This window comes from Malassezia pachydermatis (genome assembly GCF_001278385.1).
Source record: "Malassezia pachydermatis strain CBS 1879 chromosome Unknown scaffold4, whole genome shotgun sequence".
Lineage (NCBI taxonomy): Eukaryota > Fungi > Basidiomycota > Malasseziomycetes > Malasseziales > Malasseziaceae > Malassezia > Malassezia pachydermatis.
In genome coordinates, this window is record NW_017253141.1 from 297643 (window position 1) to 309867 (window position 12225).

Below are 12225 nucleotides of genomic sequence, written 5' to 3' on the forward strand. Positions count from 1 at the left end.
CTATCGTACAAGATCCAAATTTACTCCGACGTAGCCTTGAAGATGAGAGGCGTCGAAGTGCCAAGACCCTCCGCGCCTTTGGCAAAGTTCTCCGCCGGCACACCCAACTCCAGCAGCGTAGAGAAGGCCTTGCTGAAGTCCTTGAAGAACTTGTCCTCGTCCTTGGCGTACTCCTGAACGTACTTCTTGAACGACGAGTCCTTAATAAGGCTGTAGTCGGACGGGAGCATCATGAGCGAGCCAGAATTCTTGTCGACGTACTGGAACGGACCATCCCACTTCTTGGGGACCCAGCCCTCCTCAAGTAGAAGAACGTAGAACTGGTTCGTGAAGGAGGTCGGCGAGAAAGTCCACGGACCATCAAAGCCACTCCGGTTGGAGTGGCAGCGACCCACAGCATGTGCACCAATGAGAGCCACAGTCTCCTGGTCGTTGAAGCCCATACGGTGGAACACATTGCGCACATGGTCCTGGCCCTTAGCGCCGTCCGGCAGACGGCCGTTCGGAGGCGTCTGATCTTCCGGCTTGTCAACACGACCCGGGCGCCACGGGATCTTTGGACCACCCATCTCCTGGATAGCTACAACACCACCAAGGGTCCACAGGTCCGAGTACGAGATCCACGGGAACTTGGCCTTGATGGGTTCCATAAAGTTACGAGCGGCCTCCAGACCGGCGTTACCGTCATGCGTAGCCTCCAGCTGGAAACGCATAGTGGCACCATTGCTGCCACCCGAGTTGGTCTCTTTGTCGTATGTACCAGAGGAGTGCCAGGCAAGACGGAGGACCACAGGGGCGTAGCTGCCGTCATCGTAGGACGAGTCCTTCTCCAGGGCCTCCGCAATCGCCTTGTACACAGTCTCATAGTCCTCCTTGGATGGCACCTTGTTTGAGGCACCACCCAGGACATTCTTCAGGTCGTCGCGCATGTAGTAGGCGGCACCCGCACCGGCCAAAAGCGCAGCCAAAAGGAGCGGCGTGTTGCTCGACTTGGGCTCGGCAGGCGTGCTGTAGGCGCGAACACCCATGCGTGGAGCAGCAACAAAGGCACGCGGCGCAGTGGCACGCAGAGCACGAGTCATACGAACAGACGAACGAAGCGAAGACATCACGTATATGGTTGTAAGGAAACGAAAGTCGGTCTAACCGCTTTACCGATTTCTAATAACGCAGAATGGAGTGCCCCGGCTCGGGCCCACTTGTTACGTCATGCATTTTGTACGCACCTTGATTGGTCCACGGTGCCAAGCTCACCGTTGGCCCCTGCGCAAGGTCCCAAACGTAGGTAGGACACGGTGCCATGTGTCGTAGTAGATAGGTTGCATTACTATGAACATATATGAAACATGCATAAAAAAGCAAAATCATTACACAGAGGGAGCGCTCACACCATACTTGAGACGCGACCCGAGATCATCCACATACTGATACAAAGAAGCCCTGGTAGAAGGAAGCGCCTGCTTGTCCAACGTTGGCTGTTTCTGCAAAAATTGCCGCGCACGGTCTTCAATCGATGGAATAGGCCGGAAATCATCTTCTCGGCGCTTCCCCCATCGCGGCTTCAGTGGCGAGTTGATTTTATGGTGTCGAATCATGGCCAGCTCCAAGCTCAGCATAAGTAAGTGAGCGCCGTTGCTAAGCAGACGTGAACGTTGCAACGCCTGTGAGTCTTCCAGCACTTGCGATTCACCGGTAGCTGAAGAGGACGTAGTATCTCGTATCTCACTCTCCACAGTAGCCGCACCATCTTGCGACGTGGGTATCACTTTCACAGCTTCACGTCGACCACGCCGCATTTCCGTATCGTCAGACCCTCCATCCACATGATGACTACGGCCCCGACCACGATCGCGTGTGCGACCACGTGTCAGCGGCTCCATGACTTGGTCTTCCTGCGAGCTTTTCAGCGCTGCTGCCGAAGCATACGATATGTTCGTGTGGCGACGCTGAAGAGTTGGGCGTCGGTGGGAGACGCCCAACGCAGAAGATTTGCTGGGCGAAATCATGGAGCCCACAGGCTTGCTCGTTTGCACAGAAGGCCGTCGACCGCGACCCCGGCTACGTGATCGGCCACGCATCTCCTCCCCTTCATCGGCATCATCCGCTTCTGGATCCGCAAAAGCATCGAGCGAGGGGGGCACAGGCTCCTCCGCCTCGGAGCGTAGCACACGTGGGTGCACAGGTTCACGCTGCTTTCGGCGACGCGGTAACACAGTTCGAAACCCTTGCTCGTCTGCATCACTGAGCTTTGCGGGTTTGGGTTTGGGAGTCGACATCCCACGGGCCTCTTGTGCCATTTCCATATCCGGAATATCATCGAGGGCATCAGGTTTGGTGACAAGTACAGGCGACGCAGGAGGTTGAGCATCTGGAGGCGCATCAGACAGTGCCTCTTGCTTGCGGTGAAGGACATAGCCTGGTTCGCACACGGGCTTGCCCAGATCCTTTAGCGCGGGAATCAATTCTGTGTCTCGCATTAACGATAGCGGTGGACGAGGCGAAGTCGTCCATCGTCGTGGGCTCAGACCCAGTCTATTCTCAAGGTGCTCCTCCAACCGCCCCTGATGGCCGTGTAGCATAGAACGAGAATGCCGTGTATCAAAACGATGGAGACTTCGGCTTCGAGCATGGTTTCGAAAGGCTTGCCACTGCACCTTCGTACTAGGCTCAATATCTGGATCGATGGGCTCACCGATGCCTGATACGTATGCCGAGAAGTCGAGTTTGTCAAACGGATGCAGTCGGACAGTGAGAGAGGGAAGCAAGTGTAGGCGATGCAAGCGGCGAGTTCGCAGCGGTTCGTGACTCTTGCCTCAAAGAGGATGTGTTCTTCGACGGCGAAGGGCTTTTCGACTCTTCGACAGAGGATGGGAGACCGCGGAACTCGCACCAAGAATCGGACCGAAGTCCCACATCGCTGCGGCTACGCTGGCGGCCACGTACCTTCATTCCTTGAAGATGGTAGCTAGATAGCAAAGAATTGATGATACCCAAACGCTCTTCATTCGTAATCGTCGCCACAGAATAATTCGATTCTGTATCCGCTTTCAACTCAGGAGAGTTTTCTTCGCACGAGGTAGGCGCCGTTTCATTAGAGTCATGGCTGCCGCACAGTTTAGACCCAGACGACCAAGAGGATGATTCGATAGGGCTCGAGGCCTCGTGCTCTGGACATAGCATGTCAGTAGACCGATGAAACAAAAGAGTGTGGGGTGTCACAGGAGCATTCGGCGAAATACTCAAGCTTTCGTTGTCATCTGAAGGACGGCGATGCACTTGAGACGAGAAAAAAGATACAGGCGCATCGATAGGGCTTGTGGAAGCCTGAGCAGGCTGACCTTTTAGCATTAGGGCAGAATCCGGCGAGGTAGGGTCTGTAGGTGAGAGATTCGCAGTCCATAGTGGGTTTGCTTCTGTTGGCGATAGGGGTGAAGATCGTGTTTTCTTCAGGTTCAGAGTATCTATTCGTAGAGGCTTGGCTTTCTTTCGTGAAAGAGACGAAGCAGAGGGAGGACTTTCTTTGGTAGATGCCTCGCCACCCTCAAGGGGTGACCCAGAGAGCCAAACTGGCAAAGCATTGAGTCCCCCTGCTAAGCTCGACAATGTCTCTAATATGCCCATTGGCAAGTGAGCAAGGGATTAGCCACCGATAAGGCGGCACTGGTGGTATAAGACGATGCAGTCGAGGTGAGAAAAAGCGCAATCGTGTTGCCACAGGACCCAGTCAGCCTCAGTTACAAATCAGTTTTTTTATTTTGCCTTGCAATGCCTTGAGTATGACGGGATTATGGCCTTCTGTGGCAAAGCAATGGTAATTTGCTCTTTTTACCGGCTGGATAGTGGAAAGCACACCTTGCTGCTGCTTGTCCCACGAACGAACAACGAGCGCGCAACCTGCCGACACATTGCTTGCTACACGACAAAGGCCCCGAATGCAGAACAGCATTATGTCATTGGCTCAGTACGCCGAACCTCTCTGCAACCTAAACCAAGGCTCGGTCCCGATCGGCCAATCAAAGTATATGTATATTAAACGTCGTACGTAAGGCTATATAAAATCAAGCTGACAGGCTCTCCACGATCAGCGGCAGCAGCCGCGGTATCCGCACATGTGCATTGACCTGCCACCGCATTAAGCCTGTACCTGCGCATCCTCGTTGCTCTCGCGCTTCTTCAGCACCAGGGGCTTTCCTGTCATGCGACGCCAGACATTATGAACGTCTTCCACCACCGTCTCGAAGTGTGAGGTAGGGTCGTAGGAGCGCGTAATGAAGATGTTCGAGTCCTTACCTGACTCCAAAGGTTCCTCCAGGTTAGAAATCGTGATAAACTTGTCATGAATTTCACCCAAGAGCTCTAAACCGGGGCGGAGCTCCAATTCTGGCTTGTCGGTCTCCACGACCGTTGACACTTGCGCCACATAGATACCCTTAGCACAAACATTGTGCGCTGATGAGACTTCGGCAATGTAGATGTCATGCTTGCGACCCACCTGATTTTGCGGAATGATCAACTGTACAGAGTCAGAGTTGTCGGTGTTGGGGATAGGGTGCTTGAGCAGGCAGATGGCACGAACCACCTTGGCAGTCTCACGGACAAGCGACTTGCCACCGACCGAGCGGAAGTAGCTGGGATCACCGATTACCAATTTGGCCTTCACGGTTTCGTCGCCACTGCGCACACCCACAAAGCTGCCTTGCTCATCGACAACCACCTCATCTACTGGCTTGTCCAGCATGTAAGTGCCACCGTAAATAGCAGAAAGACGAGCAAAACCTTGGGGAAGTTCACCTAGGCCATACAGTGGATAAATGTAAGGCGATTTGCCGTAGCGCGCCATGGACGACATGTACAGCAGGATACGCTCGTAGGTCTCGCGCGCCGGGCGCTGCATGTACGAATCATCCAGGTGCAAAGCCATGGCATGGCCGATAAAGTCCCTTGTTCCGGGCTCAAGGCCAAAATGCGCAAACACCTTTTCCATAGGCCACGAGTCGAGATCTATGCCTTGGTGCGTCGAGGCATCGTTGTCACGCCACTTCTGCAAAAATTCGAAGAAACGCTTTGCACGGCGCTTCTCAAACAGGCCCATCAGCGGCGAACGCACAGCCTCCATCTCTGTGCTCGGAACCTTAGCAATGCGCTTGTCACGGTACACGTAGCTGGCTGCGATTTGCTTGAATTCCAGGTAACGAGTAACATCAGTATGTACAAGCATGTTTACAATTTCGCCATTGGCCATCATGAACTTGGGAATCATGTCAATGGCATAGTCACGATCACGGCCAATACTGTCCGGCACGGCCTCGCCTGGGCGGAACTTGTTATATAATTGCGAGAGAGTCAATGAAGCGCATTCAGCACCATAGTAGTCATTACGATCAATGTGCAACACCTTCTTGCCCTCCACGGAGAGCAAAGCAGAAAGAACACATTCAGACACACCAGTGCCAAGAATTACAGCATCTAGAAAGAGTTAGCCAAAGCCTAGAATACATACCGTAAGTTTCATCCATCTTGCTCAACTACAAGGTGTGGTAGATCGTAAACCGACGTGCGTGTGTGCCCCAAGCGCTTTCATAATTCCAACAATGCGGATATATGTGGAGACAGGCCCCACGTCGAGCAAAATCTGCGAGAAGGCCACTGCGTGATCCACAATGGTGCGCTCGTACGTGATGACGGAGAAAGGCTCACATACTTATGCAGGTTTCCAAATATTGTGGTGACTGGCACGCCAGGTACTGGCAAGTCCACCTTGGCCTCGCAGATCTGCGAGACGTTTGCGATGGAAAGTGGAGTGCATCCCCTTCGGCATATTAACGTGGGCCCTCTTGTCAAAGAGAAAAGTTTTCATGCATCGTATGATCCTGAATGGGACTCGTATGAAGTGGATGAAGACCAACTACTGGACTACCTAGAGCCGCTCACCGGTGGAACAGCGCCGGACTCGCTTGAATCAGACCCAGAAGGCTGCGAGCAAGCGCGTGACGTGAGCGAAGACGACGAGACACGTGGTGGTCTTGTGCTTGACTGGCACACTTGCGATGCATGGCCTGAACGCTGGGTCGATTTGGTAATTGTACTCCGTTGTGACCACCAGTTGCTATGGAAACGCCTGGAAAGACGGTGTGTATGCGAGCACTAACCTAGTAGAAACTATTCGGAAAAGAAAATTGCTGAGAATAATGAGGCAGAGATCATGGGCGTTGTGGCTGAAGAGGCTCGTGAGTCATATGCACCTGAAGCAATTGTCACACTGCAAAGTGAATCTGCCGATGAAATGGAGTCCAACGTAGAACGTATCATCCAGTGGATTCATGCGTGGCGTCAACAGCGCGGTTTGGAGTAGAACGAAGTATACGTAGCCGGTATAGGCTCTTTTGTGCATGTGTATCAAACGGGGTATGTGTGAGCACTATGGATTCTACCAAGCCCATCCAGGGCGCTGGAAACCATTAACAATTTTCGGGCTGCCGCGAACCACACCGCCGCTGCCCAGACTGCGAACCTGGCGACGCGCCTTCTCCAGACGAGCCTCATCACGCTGTTCCCACGTCTTGCCAGGTCGGAGGACTACATTGAGACGAGCCTTGGGGTGATGCATAATACCCATACGAGCACGTCCTTTGATATCCAGGCGCGGCAAAAACATGCCCTTGGTCACCCAGGCCTCTGACACAACAAGCGACGATGGATCCAGACCCTTAGCCTCAGCATGATCACGCGCCATTACAAGTGTGGCCTTGACTCGTCGGGCTGCGCGCTTGGCACTGAATTGCATTTGCACAATGGCAAAATCAATCGGCTTGCCAATAATCTGGTTGGCAAGCAGGTTGAGCTTCCGTGGGCTAATGCGGAACACAGCTGTACTGTACTTATGTTCTGCCTTTTCCTCGCCGCCCAACTCGGTAGTGCCACCCCAACGCTTGCGCTGCAGCCGCCTTTGACGCTTCTCTTCTGAAGCGCGACGTTTGATGTCTTCATCACGAAATTCAGGTGCATCCATTGCATCCTCTACCAGCATATCACCCGTAGATGATTGTGCTGCAAGCATCTCATCACGGCGCTGGTCACGCTGCACACGTTCGTAGTCTTCTGGGAGCAAACCGCCCTGCTTACGCTGCAGCTGACGCTCACGACGGTTACCCTGAATAAGCGGGAGAACCGTATCCCAGAAACTATACGTTTGGCGCGACATGGAAAATTTCCGAGCCTGTACTGTGGAAGGCCAGGCCCGCACTACAGGGCGTGCCACGGAGGAGGCCAAAGCACGCAGCATCGTTGCGAAGCGATCGATGAAAGTCAACCACGGCTGGGACGAGGAAGACTCGCCATCACGTGAGTGAGAACCCAGCCCCGATGACCTGCCTGACCTTTTCATCGACCCCGATGCAAGTGGAGAAAAGTTCCATTACGACCATGTCGGTGCCAATCTCGAGGCCAACGCTGTTTATCGACGGGCAATGGTGCTCCTCCAGCGATGGAAAGACGCGCCCCACTATCAACCCATATGATGCATCTGTCATTATGGAGGTTGATGAGGCCACGGCTGACGATGCCCAACGTGCTATTGCCTGTGCCAAGCGGTACTTCACCACCTCGGACTGGCCCCACCGTAGCTACGAAGATCGATGCGCGCTACTCACACGGATGGCAGAACTCTTGCAATCCAACAAAGCGGAATTAGCTCGACTAGAGACGATCGATACCGGCAAGACACTTGGCGAAAGTGAGATTGATATTGATGATGTAACCAATGTGTTTCAGTTTTACGCGAAGGAAGCTCTGAAACTGGGTCAGGACAAGCGAGTGACAGGTCCTTTGATCCCTGATACGGTAACAAGCCAGATCATTCATGAGCCAGTAGGTGTATGTGTGCTGATCACTCCATGGAACTACCCAATTCTCCAGCTTTGCTGGAAGTTGGCCCCAGCGCTGGCCACTGGCAATTGCGTGATTGTGAAGCCCTCTGAAGTCACTCCTCTCTCATCCATCTACCTTATTAAGCTACTTGTCGAGGCTGGTTTCCCCCCGCAGACGGTGCAAATTCTCACAGCATCGGGTGCTTCGATCGGCCCTGCGCTCACAGAGAGTGAGGATGTGGATTTGGTCTCGTTTACGGGCGGTCTACAAACTGGACGTAACATCATTCGCAGCTGTGCGCAAACAGTGAAGCGGTGCACGGTAGAGCTGGGTGGTAAGAACCCCAATGTGGTGTTCGCTGACTGCGACTTGGACTGGGCCGTGGACAATGTGCTTACGGCCGTATTTGTGCACAGCGGCCAAGTATGCTCAGCTGGCGCTCGTTTGATTGTAGAGGAGTCGATTGCAGATGCACTTGTGGCCGGGGTAGTGCAGCGTGCGCAGCAGATTGTGATGGGCGATGGCCTGAACCCTGCCTCGGAAACTGGCCCACTCGTCTCGGCAGAGCATTTGGCGAAAGTTGAGTCCTATGTGGCCCTTGCGAAAAAGGAAGGCGCTCAGATTCTATGTGGTGGCAGCCGTCCAGATCCAAAACGATTCCCGCACCTAGCGAAAGGCTACTTCTTCTTGCCTACCGTCATTGACAAGTGTGATCGCACGATGCGTATCGTGCAGGAAGAGACGTTTGGCCCCATCCTCACAGTGGAGAGGTTTCCGGATGGCGACGAGGCTAAAGCGATTGAGCTTGCCAATGACACAAAGTATGGCTTAGCGGGCGGCGTGCAAAGCAAAGACCAGGCGCGTGCGGAGCGTGTGGCGCGTCGCTTGCGTCACGGCACTGTTTGGGTCAACACCTATGGCGCCTACACGGCCCAGTCAGAATGGGGCGGTTTCGGCATGTCGGGCAACGGTCGCGAGCTCGGCAGCAAAGGCCTCGACGAATACGTGGAAGTAAAGCATCTATGGAGTGAATCCAAGCCTGCCGTGATGGGATGGTTTAAGGGCACGGGCGAAGCGGCCCATATTTAATAGTGAGGACTACATAGGGAGTCACAGCTCATCCTTCCAGTCCGATTCGCTCAGGACACCAGCGTCGGAAATCACGACGTCCTCTGTCGGGCGATCACCATAGCTGGTCTTGACGTCTTCGATGTACTTCACCACGTCCATGCCCTTGAGCACGCGGCCAAACACGACGTGACGGCCGTCCAGCCACGGGGTCTGAACAGTCGTAATGAAGAACTGCGAGCCATTGGTGTCCTGACCAGCATTAGCCATCGAGAGAGTACCAGGGCCCTCGTGCTGTAACTCAAAGTTCTCGTCAGCGAACTTCTGGCCCCAGATCGACATGCCACCACGGCCATCGCCGCGGGTGTAGTCACCGCCCTGGATCATAAAGCTCTTGATGACACGGTGGAACTTGCTGCCCTTGTAGCCACGACCCTCTTCACGTTCTACAAGACCGACAAAGTTCTCGACCGTCTTGGGGACGGTGTCACCATAAAGGCCCATCACGACGCGGCCAATAGACTTGTCGCCGTGCTCAATGTCAAAGTACACTTGGTGCGTTACCTTCGCGTCAGCATGCTTCAATGCCAACGCGACCGACACCAGCGCCGAGAAGGCCAACAACACACGGACCAACGAAAACTGCATGAGGGGAATAAAGGAAGCAACGCGCACGCACGAACCCTCTCCCCCTTGTGTCACATGCCCAGGCAGGCTGGGGCGCTCGTGGCTGGTCGGCGTGCGTGCCGCCAAGGCACTGCCTGCCTCGTAGGTCGCCCATCACGTGCCAACCGGCCGACTCCCCGCACCCTCGGAGTGCAGAGGGCCCAACCGCAATATGCGGTAGGCCACCGAGCTGCGTCACAGTGGCAAGCGCTCAGGCAATCTAGTAACCGATCCATTTCCGCTGCGCTTTTTCACGCACCGCGTGCCTCTCCCTCCGCCACGCGTGGCCCACGTTCGAATTGATACTTGGTCCATTCCTGGAACGACGACGTCCCTATAGACACGTACATCCGTCGACACTTCACGCCATTGTAGTGCGATGGCGGAATTCCCTGTAGCATCGTCAGGGAGTGCCATGACGGATCCCAGTACCTTCGCCATCGATGCACGTGGCCTAGGTATCCCTGGTCCTCCTGAAGACCCACCGCAGGACACATTCATGACGCCTGGCGAACTCGCTAATGTTCTCCTCGAAGCATTTAAGACGCTCCTGAGTGAATGTGAGAGCTACGTACAGTACTTTGAGCAACGCTTCCGTTTGGAAGAAGAACATTTACGCAGCGTCAAACTCATGTTGGAGCGACATCGCGATTTGGATATGCGTGTGAACCGCAAGCTGGCTACTCTCCCTGGCCTACTACCGGATCCTGGCCGCTTGTCCAACTTGCGCAATACATGGGGCGATATGCGCCTCTCAGAAATGTGGGCCATTGATTTACGCTTGAATTCGCTCATGGAATGGAAACGCTCTGTACTCCAGCCTGTGCTGCAGTTCCGTGACGCGCAAGAGCGAATTCGACGACGTGTCAAGGACGACCTAAAGTCTTGCGTCGACGACTACAATGATATGCTGCATACGACACTTCCACGCATCCGACGTGCGTACGAAAAGCGCTGCGAAGAGCACGAGTTCTACCAGCATCAGCAACGTGCAATAGAAGAACAGCGACAGCTTCTCCTGTCCAGCTCACTGGTAGCGCAGCCTGAAACGCGACCGAGTCGCGAGAGCGCAGAACTGCCTCGCCCGCCCAGCGAGCAAGGGTCCTTTACATCCACTTTGAGTGGGCAGGACGGACCTTCGTCCGCACCCGCTACCTCACCAGCGCCAACAACGACGCCGCCACTGCCTGCGGCTACGTCAACGTCAGGTACAAATCGTTCCTTCCTCGAAACATTCCGCAAAAAAGAGGGCTGGGACCAGGCGCCCAAACGACTCAATGCCTTGTTCTCACGCATGCTGGATGTATCCGATCGCAGCCCAGCCACAGAGTCACACCCACTCCCTGGTACAGCAGCGCCCACGGCGACCTTTGACCCGGCTGTGGCCTCTGCAGGGACAGCAGAGCACTTACCCCCAGGTCTGTCTAACAAGTCTATGCAAACGCTAGCTGTAAAACAGGCCAAAGCCAAACGCGAAATGGAGGAAGCGGACAAAGCGTATCGCAAAGCCATCTTTGATTTGGAAACATTGCGATTGCGGCGCAATCGTGCCTTGGATGCCGCTGTGAAAAGCTTGCTTGAGTGGCGACGTGAGCTGGCCATCACGATGCAAAATGCTTCGCTGCAACATGTGCGTGCGAGTACGGCAATCCGTACTTCAATTGAATCGGTGCATCAACAAGACGAACAGCTGGCGGTGAGGATGCTGGACCACCTGGAAGAGGAGCAGAAAGTATGCGAGGAGTGGCTTCCGAGCACGCGTTCCCTTGTACAAAATGAACGTGTCAAGTATGTGAACTACTTCCATGGACCATACAATGATCTAATCTTTGGAACAGGTCTTGTTGATTATGCTTTTTCTCATGGCGATCAAAATACACCGTCGACTATGACAGAGACCGGGCAAATTATGCCATCGGTGCGTCCTCCGTTGATTCTCAGCAAATGTATCGATTTTATTGAACAGCCACGCTGCGTGGAGATGCCGGGCATCTACCGCCTGAGTGCGAAGTACTCGCGCGTGCAAGCGCTCACAAGTCAGATCGAACAGGATGAAGCCTCGTTCCAGTTCGACAAAGTGCGGGAAGACCCTATTTTGGTCGGATCGATCCTAAAGCTGTACCTGCGTCAGCTGCCCGAACCTGTGATGCCGATGCGCTGGGAAGAGCGTGTAAAGTACACGCACGAACGTGAAGAGCATATTCGCAGTGGCTTTTCCAATTTCAAATCGCGCATTCGACGCATGCCGCCTATTCATCAAGCCACGCTGCGTGCATTGCTGATACATTTGTCGTATGTCGCATCGTTTTCGGAGCAAAACAAAATGACAGTAGCCAATTTGGCTGTTGTTTTTTCACCTGTGATTCTCTCTGATGTGGACCCGGACACGACGTCGTTGGCTGTGGCGGCAGAAGAAGACAAAACGTTGGAGGACATGATTGTATACTGTGCTAACATTTTCTCCATCCCGCCCTGCGAAGAGACGTTGTTGCCGCCCGTGCCAGGCATTCCGAAGAGCTCTAGTCTATATCAATCGCTGGGCGATCATGAGCTTGTTGATATGTAACATTGCACTACCCACACCGCCGTACATAGTCTTGGTAGTGCTTGGCAAACGCTATATAC

The 12225-nt window shown here is 54.1% G+C and overlaps 8 protein-coding genes across 8 annotated transcripts; 3 read left to right on the forward strand and 5 right to left on the reverse strand.

Moving 5' to 3' along the window:
- Nucleotides 1-20: 20 nt before the first annotated feature.
- Nucleotides 21-1109, reverse strand: Malapachy_3902 (cytochrome c peroxidase; the record flags this gene model as incomplete). The annotated part of the gene is made up of 1 exon (XM_018138361.1): nt 21-1109. The coding sequence occupies one exon, from the start codon at nt 1107-1109 to the stop codon at nt 21-23; it is 1089 nt and encodes a 362-aa protein (XP_017992104.1).
- Nucleotides 1110-1367: 258 nt separating this feature from the next.
- Malapachy_3931 (hypothetical protein) lies at nt 1368-2477 on the reverse strand (the record flags this gene model as incomplete). Its single annotated transcript, XM_018138390.1, has 1 exon — nt 1368-2477. The coding sequence occupies one exon, from the start codon at nt 2475-2477 to the stop codon at nt 1368-1370; it is 1110 nt and encodes a 369-aa protein (XP_017991673.1).
- A 1655-nt stretch (nt 2478-4132) lies between these two features.
- On the reverse strand, nt 4133-5516 carry Malapachy_3901 (rab gtpase activator; the record flags this gene model as incomplete). The annotated part of the gene is made up of 2 exons (XM_018138360.1): nt 4133-5466; nt 5501-5516. The coding sequence occupies 2 exons, from the start codon at nt 5514-5516 to the stop codon at nt 4133-4135; spliced, it is 1350 nt and encodes a 449-aa protein (XP_017992101.1).
- Nucleotides 5517-5660: 144 nt separating this feature from the next.
- Nucleotides 5661-6352, forward strand: Malapachy_3894 (p-loop containing nucleoside triphosphate hydrolase protein; the record flags this gene model as incomplete). The annotated part of the gene is made up of 3 exons (XM_018138353.1): nt 5661-5671; nt 5710-6129; nt 6157-6352. 3 exons carry the CDS (start codon nt 5661-5663, stop codon nt 6350-6352), a joined length of 627 nt encoding a protein of 208 aa, XP_017991831.1.
- Nucleotides 6353-6427: 75 nt separating this feature from the next.
- On the reverse strand, nt 6428-7282 carry Malapachy_3906 (50s ribosomal protein l22; the record flags this gene model as incomplete). The annotated part of the gene is made up of 1 exon (XM_018138365.1): nt 6428-7282. One exon carries the CDS (start codon nt 7280-7282, stop codon nt 6428-6430), a length of 855 nt encoding a protein of 284 aa, XP_017992020.1.
- A 140-nt stretch (nt 7283-7422) lies between these two features.
- Nucleotides 7423-8955, forward strand: Malapachy_3896 (betaine-aldehyde dehydrogenase; the record flags this gene model as incomplete). The annotated part of the gene is made up of 1 exon (XM_018138355.1): nt 7423-8955. The coding sequence occupies one exon, from the start codon at nt 7423-7425 to the stop codon at nt 8953-8955; it is 1533 nt and encodes a 510-aa protein (XP_017991829.1).
- A 21-nt stretch (nt 8956-8976) lies between these two features.
- Malapachy_3898 (peptidyl-prolyl cis-trans isomerase) lies at nt 8977-9582 on the reverse strand (the record flags this gene model as incomplete). The annotated part of the gene is made up of 1 exon (XM_018138357.1): nt 8977-9582. One exon carries the CDS (start codon nt 9580-9582, stop codon nt 8977-8979), a length of 606 nt encoding a protein of 201 aa, XP_017991696.1.
- Nucleotides 9583-9979: 397 nt separating this feature from the next.
- On the forward strand, nt 9980-12166 carry Malapachy_3897 (hypothetical protein; the record flags this gene model as incomplete). The annotated part of the gene is made up of 1 exon (XM_018138356.1): nt 9980-12166. One exon carries the CDS (start codon nt 9980-9982, stop codon nt 12164-12166), a length of 2187 nt encoding a protein of 728 aa, XP_017991828.1.
- Between the last annotated feature and the right edge of the window lie 59 nt (nt 12167-12225).